This window comes from Salvelinus fontinalis, chromosome 22, assembly GCF_029448725.1.
Source record: "Salvelinus fontinalis isolate EN_2023a chromosome 22, ASM2944872v1, whole genome shotgun sequence".
NCBI classification, from domain to species: domain Eukaryota; kingdom Metazoa; phylum Chordata; class Actinopteri; order Salmoniformes; family Salmonidae; genus Salvelinus; species Salvelinus fontinalis.
In genome coordinates, this window is record NC_074686.1 from 28,577,287 (window position 1) to 28,596,523 (window position 19,237).

Genomic DNA, 19,237 nt, shown 5'->3' on the forward strand with positions numbered 1-19,237 from the left:
ACACACCCTAACAACTAACATTACACACCATAACAACAAACATTACACACCCTAACAACAAACATTATACACCATAATAACCAACACTACACACCATAACAACCAACACTACACACCCTAACAACAAACATTACACACCCTAACAACCCACACTACACAGCCTAACAACAAACATTACACACCCTAACAACAAACATTACACACCCTAACAACAAACATTACACACCCTAACAACCAACACTACAAACCCTAACAACCAACACTACTCACCATAACAACCAACACTACACATCCTAACAACCAACACTACACACCCTAACAACCAATACTACTCACCATAACAACCAACACTACTCACCCTAACAACCAACACTACACACCATAATAACCAACACTACACACCATAATAACCAACACTACACACCTTAACAACCAACACTACTCACCATAACAACCAACAATACTCACCCTAACAACCAACACTACACACCATAATAATCAACACTACACACCATAATAACCAACACTACACACCCTAACAACAAACATTACACACCATAACAACAAACACTACTCACCCTAACAACCAACACTACACACCCTAACAACCAACACTACACACCCTAACAACCAACACTACTCACCATAAAACCAACAATACTCACCCTAACAACCAACACTACACACCCTAACAACCAACACTACTCACCATAAAACCAACAATACTCACCCTAACAACCAACACTACTCACCATAAAACCAACAATACTCACCCTAACAACCAACACTACACACCATAATAACCAACACTACACACCATAATAACCAACACTACACACCCTAACAACAAACATTACACACCATAACAACAAACACTACTCACCCTAACAACAAACACTACACACCCTAACAACCAACACTACACACCCTAACAACCAACACTACTCACCATAACAACCAACACTACACACCCTAACAACCAACACTACTCACCATAAAACCAACAATACTCACCCTAACAACCAACACTACACACCCTAACAACCAACACTACTCACCATAAAACCAACAATACTCACCCTAACAACCAACACTACTCACCATAAAACCAACAATACTCACCCTAACAACCAACACTACACACCATAATAACCAACACTACACACCATAATAACCAACACTACACACCCTAACAACAAACATTACACACCATAACAACAAACACTACTCACCCTAACAACCAACACTACACACCATAAGAGCCAACCATACTCACCCTAACAACCAACACTACACACCATAATAACCAACACTACACACCATAATAACCAACACTACACACCCTAACAACAAACATTACACACCCTAACAACCAACACTACACACCCTAACAACAAACTCTACACACCATAATAACAAACAAAAAACAGCGATGAGAGCACCTGCCACTACTTTACTCAAATCATAGCAACAATGTTTTAGGGGATGGTCCTATCCTTTTTTTCTACCAATGAGTTTTAATGTGACTTGTGTGGTCCAGCGGTTATAGCTGCTGACCCCGGCACACATGTATGCCAGAGTTGACATGGGTTTGAAACCTGCCCACTCCTACTCCCCGTCTTTTAACAGTGTAACAGTGTTCAATAAAGCTAAAAAAAATAAGTGGGGGACTGCCCCAACTGAAATAAATATATACATCTTGGATACGTTTCTAATCTGTTTTCTTGATTCTAACTCCTCCAACCCTCCACCCCCCTTCACACAGAAGCATATCAGTGTTCTTCGACTCTGACTACTTCAACAAAATTATTATTGAACCCTCATCCCCCATCCCCTGTCCTTTCATCCAGTCAGAATGTGTTCCCCTTTCATCCAATTAGAATGTATTCCCCTCTCCTTTCACCCAGTCAGAATGTTCCTCGCTCTTTTCATCCAATCAGAATGTTCCCCTGTTCTTTCACCCAATCAGAATGTGTTCCGCTCTCCTTTAATCCAACCAGAATGTCTTCTCCTTTCATCCCATCAGAATGTGTTCCCCTTTTTCTTTCATTCAATCAGAATGTGTTCCACTCTCCTTTCACCCAATCAGAATGTGTTCGGGGACCCCCCTGCTCTGCCGGAGTACAAGGTGGCGGACGCCAAGAAGTCCAAGTTCATCCTGCTTCACTTCAGCACCTTCAAGGCAGGCTGGGATTGGCTGATCCTGCTGGCCACCTTCTACGTTGCCGTGACAGTGCCCTACAACGTCTGCTTCATCGGTGACGATGACCTCACCAGGAGCACTTCAGTCAGCGACGTTTCCGTGGAGATACTCTTTATTATAGGTATAGGGGAGGGTCATATGTGTGTGGGAGAGGGGTTTGGGGTTGGGTGGAGTGGAGTGGAGTGGGGTCAGAGTTTGGGTTTGGGGTTAGGCTTTGGTTTTGCCTAGTGACTCACCCTGAATTTAATTCCGCTGCTCTATTGATCGCTTCATACATCAGTCTGAATATAACATCCTAGAAGTTGTTTGTGCTGACATCAAAATTACGTGATTCAAGATTTGTGTAGATCGGCTCTGGTCCAACCCATCGGTTTCTGCGACCAATCAGAACAATTTGAATGTATTCGCATACGAGAAGTCATCGGGGAAAGATCAAATCCAGACTCAGCGTGGAGAAAAAAACGTTAGTAGGCGTGGCGTTTGGCCGGAACGATGTGGATAGGTAGCCAGGCCAGTTAGGGTTAGGGCTAGGGTTAGGGACAGTGTTAGGGTTAGGGTTAGGGTTAGGGTTAGGGTTAGGGTTAGGCTGAGGGTTATGGTTAGGGACAGTGTTAGGGTTAGGGTTAGGGTTAGGGTTAGGGACAGTGTTAGGGTTAGGGTTAGGGTTAGGGACAGTGTTAGGGTTAGGGTTAGGGTTAGGGTTGGGGTTAAGGTTAGGGTTAGGGTTAGGGACAGTGTTAGGGTTATGGACAGTGTTAGGGTCAGGGTTAGGGTTAGGGACAGGGTGTATAGTTTATGGTCCAGCAGCTCAGTAACCTTTGACACTTGTAGTGGGTGTACTTATTACATAATCTGACAGTAAGTCATGGATCTATAACCTTACACCCACCTCTCTCTCCCTCTCTCTTCCTCTCTCTTCCTCTCTATCTCTCTCTTTATCTCTCTCCCTCTCTCTCTCTCTCTCTCTCTCTCTCTTCCTCTCTCTCCCTCTCTCTTCCTCTCTATCTCTCTCTCTCTCTCCCTCTCTCTTCCTCTCTATCTCTCTCTCTATCTCTCTCCCTCTTGCTCTCTCTCTCTCTCTTCCTCTCTCTCCCTCTCTCTTCCTCTCTATCTCTCTCTCTATCTTTCTCTCTCTCCCTCTCGCTCTCTCCCTCTCTCTTCCTCTCTATCTCTCCCTTTCCCTCCCACTCTCTTTCTCTCTCTCTCTTCCCCTTTCTCCTTCTCACTTTCCCCTCTCTCCCTCCCAGACATTGTGTTCAGTTTCCGTACCACGTACGTGAGTAAGTCTGGTCAGGTGATCTTCAACGCACGGTTGATCTGCATCCACTACATGACCACGTGGTTCATCATCGACCTGGTCGCCGCGCTGCCCTTTGACCTCCTCTACGCCTTTAAAGTCAGCGTGGTGAGTCAATTGGTTACCCCGTAGCGGTCCTCTAGCCAATGAAATCACTGTGATGCTGTGTTGTGTTTTTTGTCATTAACTTAAAAAGCTAATGAAATGCTTTAGAGAGCATGTGTGATGTTTTGTGCCTAATCACTGAAGAAGATATATTGTAACCCTTGAATTAGCAAGGACTAGATTTTCAAAATACAATATGTAGACATGAAATCTGCCAAGCACACTCCATCACATATTTGTTATATCGTAGTAATGTAATTGTACTGTAAATGAGTTTCATGATTGATTGGTTTCCCAATAAGTCCAATACCTAAAGAAATCAACACGATATTCGTTTTATTCATAAATAACTTTTCAAACATTTAGCTCAAAGCACCAAGTCATAGTACTGTACAAACACTTAATCACAATATTGTGTTTGTAATGTAACATCATATAATTAAGCAATAAGGCACGAAGGGGTGTGGTATATGGCCAATATACTACGGCTGTTCTTATGCAGGATGCAACACGGAGTCCCTGGTTACAGCCCTTAGCCGTGGTATATTGACCATATACCACAACCCCCCGAAGTGCCTTAGTGCTATTATAAACTGGTTACCAACGTAATTAGAGCAGTAAAAATAAATGTTTTGTCATACCCGTGGTATACAGTAGGATATACCCTGGCTGTCAGCCAATCAGCGTTCAGGGCTGGAACCATCCAGTTTATAATTACTGTTTTACAACTGTCTCTTGATTGATTGGTAATTCAATACATCCAATATCTAATACAGTGGTATTGTATTTACAGTACCCGGGCTGAGACACAAGTGGCATTTGAAAAGAATGGATAGCATTGATTACTTTATACACAGAAGAACTGGTGGTTCTCCTGCATATGTTTCTGTGTATTGATTTCATATACAGCACAAGGAACACAGTTCTATCACATTGTGTCATCAGAGCCTTTACTATTCTAGGATAATAATATCTATGGTTTCATTGAGAATAGTGGAATGGCAGAACTATAGAACTTAGAGCGGTTGAATTTTATTACCCAAGGGAAACACTGCTCAAGTGGCTGGGGAGCTTTGATTGGTTGTGTGGTTTAGTTTCATTATAGGGATCAGGAAGTATCACTCTCTGGTCTGTAATTGAGAGAAAGACTGTCAGAAAAGGTCCCTCCTCTGCCTCTCTGTTTGCTTTGGGGTGACTGAATCAAATTGGTCCAATATACTGGGGACACGCACGAATGCAGGCACACACACACACACACACGCACGCACGCACGCACGCACGCACGCACACACACACACACACACACACACACACACACACACACACACACACACACACCCACACACACACACACACACACACAGGGAGGATAGAGACGTAAACTATGTGTGTGTTTCCTTTCTCCATGATAGGACAGCAGGAAATCAACCCTGGAATCCCACTGGGACTAATTGAGACTGGGTCAGGATGGAGAGAGAGAGAGAAAAAGAGAGGGAAAAGATACATAATGAAAGAGAAAAGAAAGAACACGAGAAAAAGAGACAGAGAGAGAAGGTGAGAAGATACAGAGTTATCCCTCCTAGCCCATCAATGATGACCAAATAGCATTCATTTGTGTATAGTATTGTTGTGTCTATATGACCAAATAACCAAATTGACCTGCCATTTAAGCTTCATTTTTGCCAAACTTGCCAAATGCTATAATGAAAGAGAACCACAATGGAATGAAGTATTTTGTGTTTATCCTTGATCATTCTTAATCAAATAAATAATTATGTATCTGTACCTTGTTTTAAATGATCAAATACACTAAACTAAACAATGACAGAGAAGAAGTGAACACGACACAAGAGTGAAAGGGAGAAGACAGAGACAGAGACAGAGAGAGAGACAGAGACAGAGAGACAGAGAGACAGAGAGACAGAGAGACAGAGAGAGATAATGACAGGGTGCTCCAGTGCTCTAGGCAAAAGCCCTGCTTGGTTCCAGACTCTATTAGTGGAAATACCATGGTGTCCCAGAGGAGGTTGGTTTGAGCATGTGGGCACCGGGGGCCGGCGGGGGCGACGCCAGGGGAGTCCAGGCATGCAGGGTAATTGTTGAGCTTTTGGAGTGATGTCCCTGCTAAGGCTGTAGGCCATATATCACCAGAATGAGACAAAAAGTCCCTGTACCATCTCACTCATTCTCTCTCTCAATTCAATTCAATTCAAGGGGCTTTATTGGCATGGGAAACATATGTTAACATTGCAAAAGCAAGTGAGGTAGATAATATACAAACGTGAAATTAACTCTCTCTCTCTGTCTTCCCTCTGTCCTTTTCTTTTTTCTTCAGTCTCTTTATTTCTTCTTCTTTGTCCCTTTCTGTTGCTTTCCTTCCCGTCTCTTTCCTCTGTCTTTCTCCATCTTCTCCTCCCGGTACCATCTCAATTCAATTCAATTCAAGGGCTTTATTGGCATGGGAAACATGTTTATATTGTCTGTACTGAAGCAGGGGTGGGAGTCAGGTTCATCCCTCCAAGATGCTACCGTATTGACTCAGGTTAACCACCTCAAATTCCCCTGATTCCCACCACGTTTACTGTATACAACAATGACTTCTATTCAACACTGTGATGCTCAGAAGGTCAATAGACAAGTGCTATTATGATACGGTCCCTGCAATGCTTCTAGTGGTTATGGTGCCATCATTCCACTGAGGCCATGGGCAGTTCATCTCCATATGAATACTTTATTGCCGGGATGATTATAGCTCTTATGAATGATGTGTTCTGCAGGCTCTGGAGGGATGGTTGATATATGTCATTACATTTGACAATTTAGTCATTTTGCAGATGCTCTTATCCAGAGTGACTTAGAACTAGTGCATTTATCTTAATATAGCTGGGTGAGACAACCACATATCACAGTCGTAGCAAATACATTTTCTCTCAATAAAGTAGTTATCAGCAAAGTCAGTGTGATTAATTGAAGATACTGTTTGAAGAGGTAGGGTTTCAGGTGTTTTGGGAAGATGGGCAGGGACTCTGCTGTCCTAGCTTCAGGGGGATGCTGGTTCCACCATTGGGATGCCATGACAGAGAAAAGCTTTGGGGTGAGAGGGCCAAGAGACCAAAGATGGCAGAACGGAGTGCTTGGCTTGGGGTGTAGGGTTTGAGCATAGCCTGAAGGTAGGGAGGTGTAGTTCCTCTTTATGCTCCGTAGGTAAGCACCATGGTCTTGTAGTGGATGGGAGCTTTGAATGGAAGCCAGTGGAGTGTGAGGAAGGAGCGGGTGACATGGGAGAACTTGGGAAGGTTGAACACCAGGCAGGCTGCAGCATTCTGGATAAGTTGCAGGGGTTTGATGGCACAAGCAGGGAGCCCAGCCAACAGAGAATGACAAAAGCCTGGATTAGGACCTGCGCCGCTTCCTGTGTGAGGAAAGGTTGTAATCTACAGATGTTGTAGAGCAGTGAACCTGCAGGACCGAGTCACTGTTTTAATGTTTTACGAGAATGACAGAGATCAATAAAAACCAAATATGGTGCGGAATCAGAGGGGAAGATGGCCTTCTCTGATTAGGTTGTAGAGCTCGGGGGAGAGAGATAATGATTGTTACAGCAATACCTTGGAAAACATTGTGGGCAAAGCCATAGTAATGAAATTATAATTTTACACCTGATGAGGAAGAGCAATTGAAAACTAAATGGAGAATGGAAGAACAGAATGAAGAATAAGTTGGACAAAGGAAGTATATAGAGATGTATAAATCATCTGTGTTCAAGAGGAGTCTGACACTGCTCTCTCTCTCTGTCTCTCTCTGTCACTCTCTCTGTCTCTCTCTCTGTCTCTCTCTGTCACTCTCTCTCTCTGTCTATCTCTCTGTCTCTCTCTCTGTCTCTCTGTCTCTCTCATTTCAATTCAATTCAATTTGCTTTATTGGCATGACGTAACAATGTATTTATTGCCAAAGCTTATTTACAATATGAAAATGAGAATCAAAATGGTCAACGGGACAACAGTAACAACAATAACCAAGGGTCAAAATAACCATACATTCAACAATAACAATAAGCATACAGTAGAGTACATGTGCAGGTTGATTGGTCTGTCAGACACTGTCCCTCAACTTATGGCAGACAGCAATGTAGTGCGCTGCCAACCCACAGCTCTCTGCATCCTCCCCCAACAGGACTGGTAGCCTATCCTCATCAGAGAGGTCTTTGAAACCTTGAATATGAGTTTCAAATTTGGGGAAATGACACTCTCTAATTGTTTTATATTTTTTACATTTTGTCAGGAAATGCAGCTCCGTCTCAGGTTCTGCTATTGTGCAGTGGTTGCACAGCCTTTCCTCTACAGGGAGCCAGGTTTTCCTGTGTCTACCCTTCTCAATGGCAAGGCTGTGCTCACTGAGCCTGTACTTTGTCAAGGTTTTTCTAAGGTTTTGATCAGTAACCATGGTCAAATATTTAGCCACAGTGTACTGTCGATTTAGGGCCAGATAGCACTGCATTTTGCTCTGTGCTTGTGCTTCCCAATAATCAATGTAGTTTTGTTTTGATTATGTTGTAAGTTGTTTTATTATGTTTGATTGGATGTTCTGGTCCTGAGGCTTCAGTGTGTTAGTCGAACAGGTTTGTGAACTCAGCCTCTCTCTGTCTCTCTCTGTGTCTCTCTGTCTCTCTCTGTCTCTCTCTGTGTCTCTCTGTCTCTCTCTGTGTCTCTCTCTGTGTCTCTCTGTCTCTCTCTGTGTCTCTCTCTGTGTCTCTCTCTGTGTCTCTCTCTCTGTGTCTCTCTCTGTGTCTCTCTCTGTGTCTCTCTCTCTCTGTGTCTCTCTCTCTCTGTGTCTCTCTCTCTCTGTGTCTCTCTCTCTCTGTGTCTCTCTCTCTCTGTGTCTCTCTCTCTCTGTGTCTCTCTCTCTCTGTGTCTCTCTCTCTCTGTGTCTCTCTCTCTCTGTGTCTCTCTCTCTCTGTGTCTCTCTCTCTCTGTGTCTCTCTCTCTCTGTGTCTCTCTCTCTCTGTGTCTCTCTCTCTCTGTGTCTCTCTCTGTGTCTCTCTCTCTCTGTGTCTCTCTCTCTCTGTGTGTCTCTCTCTGTGTCTCTCTCTGTGTCTCTCTCTCTCTGTGTCTCTCTCTCTCTGTGTCTCTCTCTCTCTGTGTCTCTCTCTGTGTCTCTCTCTCTCTGTGTCTCTCTCTCTCTGTGTCTCTCTCTCTCTGTGTCTCTCTCTCTCTGTGTCTCTCTCTGTGTCTCTCTCTGTGTCTCTCTCTGTGTCTCTCTCTCTCTCTCTCTCTCTCTCTCTCTCTCTCTCTCTCTCTCTCTCTCTCTCTCTCTCTCTCTCTCTCTCTCTCTCTCTCTCTCTCTCTCTCTCTCTCTCTCTCTCTCTCTCTCTCTCTCTCTCTCTCTCTCTCTCTCTCTCTCTCTCTCTCTCTCTCTGTAGGGGAGTGATACATGGGGTAGAGATCCACTGATAACCCAGGGTAGCTGTTTTTATTAAACCCCCCCTCTTTTCCCTTCATCACTATTTCCCCCACATCCTTCTCCCTTTGTTGCAACTGCCTAATCTCTGTTTTGTTACCTTTCTAAACAATTACTGGCCCAGTATCTTGGTGTGTGTGTGTGTGTGTGTGTGTGTGTGTGTGTGTGTGTGTGTGTGTGTGTGTGTGTGTGTGTGTGTGTGTGTGTGTGTGTGTGTGTGTGTGTGTGTGTGTGTGTGTGTGTGTGTGTGTGTGTGTGTGTGTGTGTTGGCCTGGGGAGCAGATGCTGCTGGGTGACATTCAGGAGTCTGTCTGGGAAGCTGCTATTAGGTGTTTATTGGTGTGTTTGTGTATTAGTGTGTGCGTGTGAGAGAGAGAAAGGTCGAAAGAAAAAGAGGGAGAAAAAGGTGTAAGCATATGTAAGTAGATAAAGATTTTCTACACACACAAATGCACACGCGCACACACACACAAAATACTTTCATCACACACCGACAGCCCACCTGTGGTGAATTGTATGATTAGGGGTGTTACAGGTTATTACCTCCACACAGTCATGACCGCAGTAAAATTCCACGTGACCGTTAAGTCACAGAAATCTCCTTTTATGCGCTCTGGACATACTTTGGTAGTACCCAACTCACTAACTACCATCAGGTCCTAATGGCCTGGTACTCTGGGCTCTATTGTCCCTCCATCAGGTCCTAATGGCCTGGTACTCATGGCTCTATTGTCCCTCCATCAAGTCCTAATGGCCTGGTACTCAGAACTCTATTGTCCCTCCATCTGGTCCTAATGGCCTGGTACTTAGGACTCTATTGTCCCTCCATCAGGTCCTAATGGCCTGGTACTCAGGGGTCTATTGTTCCTCCATCTGGTCCTAATGGCCTGGTACTCAGGACTCTATTGTCCCTTTAACCACTCTAACATCAATGCAAATGAAATCACATCAAATCACATCAAACACTTATCATCAGAACAGTAGGCCTATCACCTCACTGTGATGATCAATATGAAGAAAGAAGTTCAACAGCAGGTTGAAACAGTGTAAAACGTGTTTGCTGTGGATGTTGTTTCAAAGCCTAACACAATGAAATGGACAGTGCTTTCTAAGGTGATGATTGATTAAAAACTCCCATATGCATATTCAAGCTTATGCATATGCATAGAAAAAACGCAATTAAAATGATGTTTGTTCCGCATATAGCGGAACTGGTTTCTACAGTTTGAACCCCTGTCTGCCCCCCCCCCCCCTCCCTCCCCCCCAGCTAAATGTGTGAAGGTTAGTGTATTTTCTGTAGGGAAGCTAATTATCCATTATTTATGACATTCCTGGGAGTGTGTAAACTTAATTTTTTTTATTACCAATTAATTTTTGTATGTTCTCTATAGTTATGTACTTGAAAATGTATCAATTGACCATTTTGAACATTAATGCAATGGTTCATTGATTCGGTCTAAAACTTTTCACATACACTGCTGCCGTCTAGTGGCCAAAATCTAAATTGTGCCTAGACTCCTAAGTGATATAATGGCCTTTCTCTTGCATTTTAAAGAGGATACAAATAAAAAAATAAAAAAATGCATGTTTTTTTCTTTGTATTATCTTTTACCAGATCTAATGTGTTATATTATCCTACATTAATTTCACATTTCCACAAACTTCAAAGTGTTTCCTTTCAAATGGTATCAGAATATGCATATCCTTGTTTCAGGTCCTGAGCTACAGGCAGTTAGATTTGGGTATGTCATTTTAGAAAAAAAAAGGGTACCATCCTATGTCTTTGGTACATAATTGGTCAAACCTATACTCCAAAATGAATATGTCTTTGGTACATAATTGGTCAAGCCTATACTCCAAAATGAATATGTCTTTGGTACATAATTGGTCAAGCCTATACTCCAAAATGAATATGTCTTTGGTACATAATTGGTCAAGCATATACTCCAAAATGAATATGTCTTTGTACATAATTGGTCAAGCCTATACTCCAAAATGAATATGTCTTTGTACATAATTGGTCAAGCCTATGCTCCAAAATGAATATGTCTTTGTACATAATTGGTCAAGCCTATGCTCCAAAATGAATATGTCTTTGGTACATAATTGATCAAGCCTATACTCCAAAATTCAACAAATTCTAGTAATGGCCTTTGAGTGTGGACTATATTATTATGCATACTGGATGGACTGGTTACCTTATGCTAAGCTCCAAAATGTCTATCCATGAGTCTGGGAGAGAACATATAGCCAGCCCTAAGCAATGCTGTTGGTTCATTGATTGTGCCGGGAAGCTTACAGTTAGCCTACAATTCGTGAATTTGTATTTGATTTTGAAATGCCTAGTAATAGTGATTTAATTTAATTTTCATAATTCATTGAGTGACAAATTCCCCTTAGCTATGCAGAATATCTCACCACCATGCGTTTCCATCTGCTCCTCTGTCCTATATTCCTTTCTTGAGCGCGCAACAGTTTAGTGAAATATGTTTCATTGCGAAAATATGTTACTATCGATGTTCCCGAACAGATTTCACTTGGTTTCCCAAATTAAGCACTGGGTAGCTGATGATGATGGTGATGATAATGATAAAGGTGATGACGATGATGATGATGGTGGTGATGGTGCAGGAACAGGGTTGGAGAGCCCATGGCATACAGAGTTTGGGCGGAATATCACCTGTAGCTCAGCGAGAGCCTGCTCTTCCAACAGAGGTTGATTCATGTAGTGAAATAAGTGTTGTTATATTTATTCCTCAGCTGCTCATATTAAGCACATGCTCCTCTATAAACCGAAGTAGCCTACAAAACTGACCGATTCGAAAGCAAGCAGCCTCCATTCGCTATTCCAGTGCATACAGATGAAATGTATTTTTCCCCCTGCTCCTGTTCCTGCCCATTTGACAATGTGCCATTCTAAATCTAAACTAATCTTACATATTAGTAAAGACAAGATTCAATTGAGAATAGTCTGATGGTTGAAAATATAATCACTTGATGAGAGAACAGCAGTGTGCAGCCTGAGGCAAGGAACAGAGATCAAGCTTTTTTTGCTACTTTCTCAAATCATCAATAGCCTGTATTCGCATCATGCAGCCCAAACATGTTTGATTTCTAACACATGCTAAAGTTTGTATCATTCATAGCTAAAGTTGCCAAATACCTCCACATCTAGCATATTAGACATGTTTCTAATGATCACTTTTACTCTCAACATAGCCACTTCGTATGCGCACTTGCTCCGTAATGGAAAAAAATATTATTTATATTTTATATGGCTAAGTTCAAGTATATTCTTCTCACTATAAAATCATAAAAAATAAAAGAATGTAATTGGACTTATAAGCATATATTGTCAGCTAAATGAACAAGCCTACAGCCTATGGCATGGAGCATAGCCAGAAAACATAGGACTGCAGTATGCCAACTCATATTACGGTGTCCTGAAATACATCTTCTTCTAATCAGAATGTTTCTTTAGACCTGACTAAAATAAATCATGGATTCATTGTGATGTTGTATATTAAATAGATTTATTACAGTTTTTTAAATGTAGATGTTCCAAAGGCGCGGAACGGCGGCTTGTATGTGTGGAGGCCTGGAGACACTATATGTGTTTCTAACGGTCAATTACCGTGAGACCTCAGACAGGTGTGTGTACTTTCTATGGCTCAGGACTCCTTTATTGCCAACGGTTTAGTGTGTGTGTGTGTGTGTGTGTGTGTGTGTGTGTGTGTGTGTGTGTGTGTGTGTGTGTGTGTGTGTGTGTGTGTGTGTGTGTGTGTGTGTGTGTGTGTGTGTGTTTGTGTGCGCGCGCATTCGTGTGTGTCAGCATGTGTAGTTCTAAGTTTATAGCATTGCTGCAGTGAGCTAGAGCTTTACTGTCTGCCTGGGCGACAAAGGGAGATTGCTGCTGAAATTAATTTCCTTGCAGGACGTTTTTTTCTTGAGCTGATGGTCAGGGGCCTGGAAAATAATTCAAATTGACCACAAGAAGAACATATATAATATTTGACTAAAACATAATAATTTCAAACCTTGCTTACGTTTGTATAGATCACATATATCAAGGCAGTTAACCCACTGTTCCTAGGCCGTCATTGAAAATAAGAATTTGTTCTTAACTGACTTGGCTAGTTAAATAAAGGTCAATTAAATATAAAATAATATATATATATATATATATATATATATATATATATATATATATATATATATATATATATATATATATATATATATATATATATGTATCTTTATTATGTGTGGGAATACTTCATGATGAAGTTCTAAAATTAAAATCACTTGGAGCTGATTTGCTGGTGTTTCTTTATTTTTTATTTTTTGCTCAGAAAACTTTGGAGGCCCCTATAAAATCACCCATGGGCCAAATTCGGCCTGCGGTCCGCCAGTTGGGGAACCCTGATGCAATGTGTCCCAAATGGCACCCTATTTCCAATATTGTGCACTACATTTGACCAGGGCCTGTAGGACCTATAGGCAATACTGTGCCCTTTAGATCACATCCACAGTGTTCATGCATTCCTGTTGACAGGAAATCCCTCTCTGAGCTCGTTCTCTCTCACATTGCCTTCAGCACCAAGCACTCAAATATCAAAGAAATGAAAGAAGTGTGAGAATATCCAGCACTGTATTTAATCAAAGCATGGAGGGGAACTATATTCCCGTTGAAGATTATAAGAGTGATGATGACCATGAGCTTTAATGATGCAGTTGGTCTCATTCTAAAGAATTTAATATTGCTGATCTACTCTAAAATATAGTGAAGATGATGGTGATGATAATGATGTTGGTGATGGTGATAGTAATGATGGTGGTGATGGTGATAAAAATGATGGTGGTGAGGGTGATGAAAATGATGGTGGTGATGATGATGAGAATGATGTGGTGATGATGATGATGATGGTGATGATGATGATGATAATGATGGTGTTGATGATGATGATGATGATGATGATAATGATGGTGGTGATGATGATGATGATGATGATGATAATGATGGTGGTGATGATGATGAGAATGATGTGGTGATGATGGTGATGATGATGATAATGATGGTGGTGATGATGATGAGAATGATGTGGTGATGATGATGGTGATGATGATGATAATGATGGTGTTGATGATGATGAGAATGATGTGATGATGATGATGGTGATGATGATGATAATGATGATGATAATGATGGCGATGATGAGAATGATGTGGTGATGATGATGATGATGGTGATGATGATGATGGTGGTGATGATGATGTGGAGAATGATGTGGTGATGATGATGATAATGATGGTGTTGATGATGATGATAATGATGGTGGCGATGATGATAATGATGGTGGTCATGATGATGATAATGATGATGGTGATGATGGTGGTGATGATGATGGTGATGATGATGATAATGATAATGATGGCGATGATGATGATGATGATGGTGGTGATGATGATGATGATGATAATGATGGTGGCGATGATGATAATGATGGTGGTCATGATGATGATGATAAATGGTGGTGATGATGATGATAATGATGGTGGCGATGATGATAATGATGGTGGTCATGATGATGATGATAAATGGTGGTGATGATGATGATAATGATGGTGGTGATGCTGATGATGATGATGATGATAATGGTGGTGGTGATGCTGATGATGATGGTGATGATAATTATGGTGGTGATGATGATAATGATGGTGGTGATGATGCTGATGATAATGATGGTGGTGATGATAATGATGGTGGTGATGATGATGATAATGATGGTGGTGATGCTGATGATAATGATGTTGGTGATGCTGATGATGATGCTGATGATAATGGTGGTGATGATGATGATAATGATGGTGGTGATGCTGATGATGATGGTGATGATAATTATGGTGGTGATGGTGATAATGATAATGATGGTGGTGATGCTGATGCTGATGATAATTATGGCGGTTATGCTGATGATAATGATGGTGGTGATGATGATAATGATGGTGATGATGATGGTGATGATGATAATGATAAAGGTGATGGTGATGATGATAATGATAGTGGTGATGATGATTATGATGGTGATGATGATGATAAAGGTGATGGTGATGATGATAATGATGGTGGTGATGATAGTGATAAAGGTGATGATGGTGATGATAGTGATAAAGGTGATTGTGATGATGATAATGATGGTGGTGAGGGTGATGATGTGTTTAGTTATGTTGGTGGTTTTGGTCATGATGAGGAGGAGGAGTAGTATGATCAAGAAGGTGTGTTGTTTGGTTGAATAGGTTATGATGATGAGGAGGAGGATGAAGACACTTGCCACTAGCTCCCCTCTGTACCTCCTCTGCTGTTACTGTAATAGAACCACACCTGTCATTCATTCCCTACCCAGGTATCAGTAGTCCACCTGTTGAAGACAGTGCGTCTGCTCCGGCTGCTGCGTCTGCTCCAGAAGATGGACCGGTACTCCCAGCACAGCACTGTGGTTCTCACCCTGCTCATGTCCATGTTCGCCCTGCTGGCCCACTGGATGGCCTGCATCTGGTACGTCATCGGCAAGAAGGAGATGGAGGCAAACGCCTACTCCTGGGAAATCGGTGAGTGGTGGGAGCGACTAGTTTTGTCTGAGAGGGGATCAGGGATTTGGTTGGGTATTGCATCAGTGAGCTGCTTGTTCTGTCTTATGGGGTGTGGGGGGGGGGGGGGGGGGGGGGGGGCGTCAGAGATGGGGAAAGTAGGGGTCAGGAAGAGAAGTGGAAGAGTGAGGGGTGAGCATCGCCAGGTAAGCGGCTAGTTCGGTCTGGAGTGGTTCAGGGACGGGATCATTTACCTTGCTAGAGACCATGAACATCAATGGATGAGACAGACATTGGTGAGCAGCTTGTTCTGTCTGGAGAAGTTCAGGGATGGTGCTGACATTTGGTGGGCGTTTTTGGTTAGTAGTGTCAGCTGGTCATGGCAGCATATCATGGCTTATGTGTGGTTGTTTTTGGCTAGCATCTAAACTCAGCCAAAAAATAAATGTCCTCTCACTGTCAACTGCGTTTATTTTCAGCAAACTTAACATGTGTAAATATTTGTATGAACATAAGATTCAACAACTGAGACATAAACTGAACAAGTTCCACAGCCATGTGACTAAAAGAAATAGCATAATGTGTCCCTGAACAAAGGGGGGAGGTCAAAATCAAAAGTAACAGTCAGTACCTGGTGTGGCCACCAGTTGAATTAAGTAATGCAGTGCATCTCCTCCTCATGGACTGCACCAGATTTGCCAGTTCTTGCTGTGAGATGTTACCCCACTCTTCCACCAAGGCACCTGCAAGTTCCCAGACATTTCTGGGGTGAATGGCCCTAGCCCTCACCCTCCGATCCAACAAGTCCCAGACGTGCTCAATGGGATTGAGATCTGGGCTCTTCATTGGCCATGGCAGAACACTGACATTCCTGTCTTGCAGGAAATCACACACAGAACGAGCAGTATGGCTGGTGGCATTGTCATGCTGGAGTGTCATGTCAGGATGAGCCTGCAGGAAGGGTACCACATGAGGGAGGAGGATGTCTTCCCTGTAACGCACAGCGTTGAGATTGCCTGCAATGACAAAAAGCTCAGTCCTATGATGCTGTGACACACTGTCCCAGACCATGACAGACCCTCCACCTCCAAATCGATCCCGCTCCAGAGTACAGACCTCGGTGTAACGCGAATCCGACCATCACCCCTGGGGAGACAAAACCACGACTCGTCAGTGAAGAGCACTTTTTGCAAGTCCTGTCTGGTCCAGCGACGGTGGGTTTGTGCCCATAGGTGAGGACCTGCCTTACAACAGGCCTACAAGCCCTCAGTCCAGCCTCTCTCAGCCTATTGCGGACAGTCTGAGGCTTGATAGAGGGATTGTGCATTCCTGGTGTAACTCGGGCAGTTGTTGTTGCCATCCTGTACCTGTCCCGCAGGTGTGATGTTCGGATGTACCGATCCTGTGCAGGTGTTGTTATATGTGGTCTGCCACTGCGAGGACGATCAGCTGTCCGTCCCGCCTCCCTGTAGCGCTGTCTTACGCGTCTCACAGCACGGACATTGCAATTTATTGCCCTGGCCACATCTGCAGTCCTCATGCCTCCTTGCAGCATGCAAGGCACGTTCACGCAGATGAGCAGGGACCCTGGGCATCTTTCTTTTGGCATTTTTCAGAGTCAGTAGAAAGGCCTCTTTAGTGTCCTAAGTTGTCATTACTGTGACCTTAATTGCCTACCGTCTGTAAGCTGTTAGTGTCTTAACGACCATTCCACAGGTGCATGTTCATTAAGTGGCGTTTCTTTTTTTGCTGAGTTTATTAGCTTCCCAACCAGCATCTCGCAATGCAGTTTTAATGGCTGTGTTGATTATTTTATTGATTCAACTGATTTCTAATGAGACACTCATTACACTATAAAATATTCATGCACGGGGAAGGAATTTAATGTGACTGGGCAAAAACATGTCCTGTTTTTATTTGTTTCTGGGGTTTTGATTGACAGAGTAGCGTAGTCCCACAGTAATGACTAGTCGTCGGGCCCCAGGCTTCCCCTGAACACATAATGTCCAACACATAATTAGGCCTCTAGGGCTGATCCCCAGTCAGTATCGATGAGGCAGACTCTATTCTCAATTACCTCTCCCTGACGTCTCCAAACTGATTCTGGGTCAGTATTGATGGGGCCATGAGAAGCTGATGCTGTTTTTCCAATTAACTGAGCCTCAGTGTCATGCAGGATTAATGCACTGTATCTCAATTATGGAATTCTAATGCTGATCCCACGTCAGTGAGAGAGGTATATCCAATTACCATTCTTGAGTGTCTGGTGGAGGTCTCAGGGACCTGCTGATTGTTTCAACACTCACGTCATAGATAGGAGCTGACCTAGGATTCGTTTTGGTTATCAGGTACCTGGTATCAGGGATGGATTGCGACCAGAAATCATCCCGGACGTTTCTAACACACAGGCCCATTACTTTAGCCTGCTTCCACCATCCTGCAGCGGAAAGAATGGTGGATTAGGCTACCATTATTTAAAATAAGGATCATTCTGCGCAAAACACCCAATTTAGACCGACCCACTGGGCTTCAGATGGACCAGCACATCTGGCATTTGTTCAAGCTGCCCTTTTTGTTTGTTCTTGCTAATACTCCAGTTTGTATGTTAGGCATCCACAGTTCTGGATACAGTGGAGACAGCTCAGAGAAACTATATTGTTGACTCCAATTATGGGCTCCAATTATGCTATATACACTGAGTGTACAAAACAACCTCTACGGACCCCCCATCCCGGATCCGGGATCATCCTCATCAAAAATGCTGACTAGCATAGCCTAGCCTAGCGCCACAGGGATATCATATAAAATAACTTCATGAAATCACAAGTCCAATAAGGCAAATGAAAGATAAACATCTTGTGAATCCAGCCATCATTTCCGATTTTGAAAATGTTTTACAGCGAAAACACAATATATATTAATATTAGCTCACCACAATAGCCAAACACACAACGCCATTTATTCACCGCCAACATAGCTTTCACAAAACCCACAAATAGAGATCAAATTAATCACTAACCTTTGAACAACTTCATCAGATGACGGTCTTATAACATCATGTTATACAATACATTTATGTTTTGTTAGAAAATGTGCATATTTATAGGTATAAATCGTAGTTTTACATTGCAGCCACCGTCACAAATAGCACCAAAACAGCCAGAATAATTACAGAGAGCAACGTGAAATACATAAATACTCATCATAAAACATTTATGAAAAATACATGTTGTACAGCAAATGAAAGATAAACATCTTGTGAATCCAGCCAATATTTCCGATTTTTTATGTGTTTTACAGCGAAAACACAATATATATTTACATTAGCTCACCACAATAGCCAAACACACAACGCCATTTATTCACCGACAACATAGCTTTCACAAAACCCACAAATAGAGATAAAATGAATCACTAACCTTTGAACAACTTCATCAGATGACAGTCTTATAACATCATGTTATACAATACCTTTATGTTTTGTTCGAAAATGTGCTTATTTAGAGCTACAAATCGTGGTTTTACATTGTGAATACGTAGCCATAATGCACCAAATTGTCCGGAGAAATTTTGGACAGTCACGTAAT

At 42.4% G+C, this 19,237-nt stretch overlaps 1 protein-coding gene across 1 annotated transcript in view; it reads left to right on the forward strand.

Annotated features, from left to right (window-relative positions):
- The window catches only part of LOC129820144 (potassium voltage-gated channel subfamily H member 8-like), a 91,173-nt gene that overhangs the window by 32,852 nt on the left and 39,084 nt on the right, over positions 1-19,237 (forward strand). The window contains exons 5-7 of the mRNA XM_055877067.1: positions 2,090-2,324; positions 3,451-3,608; positions 15,467-15,671. Of these exons, the coding sequence (XP_055733042.1) occupies positions 2,090-2,324; positions 3,451-3,608; positions 15,467-15,671 (598 nt within the window). The remainder of the gene's footprint in view (positions 1-2,089; positions 2,325-3,450; positions 3,609-15,466; positions 15,672-19,237) is intronic.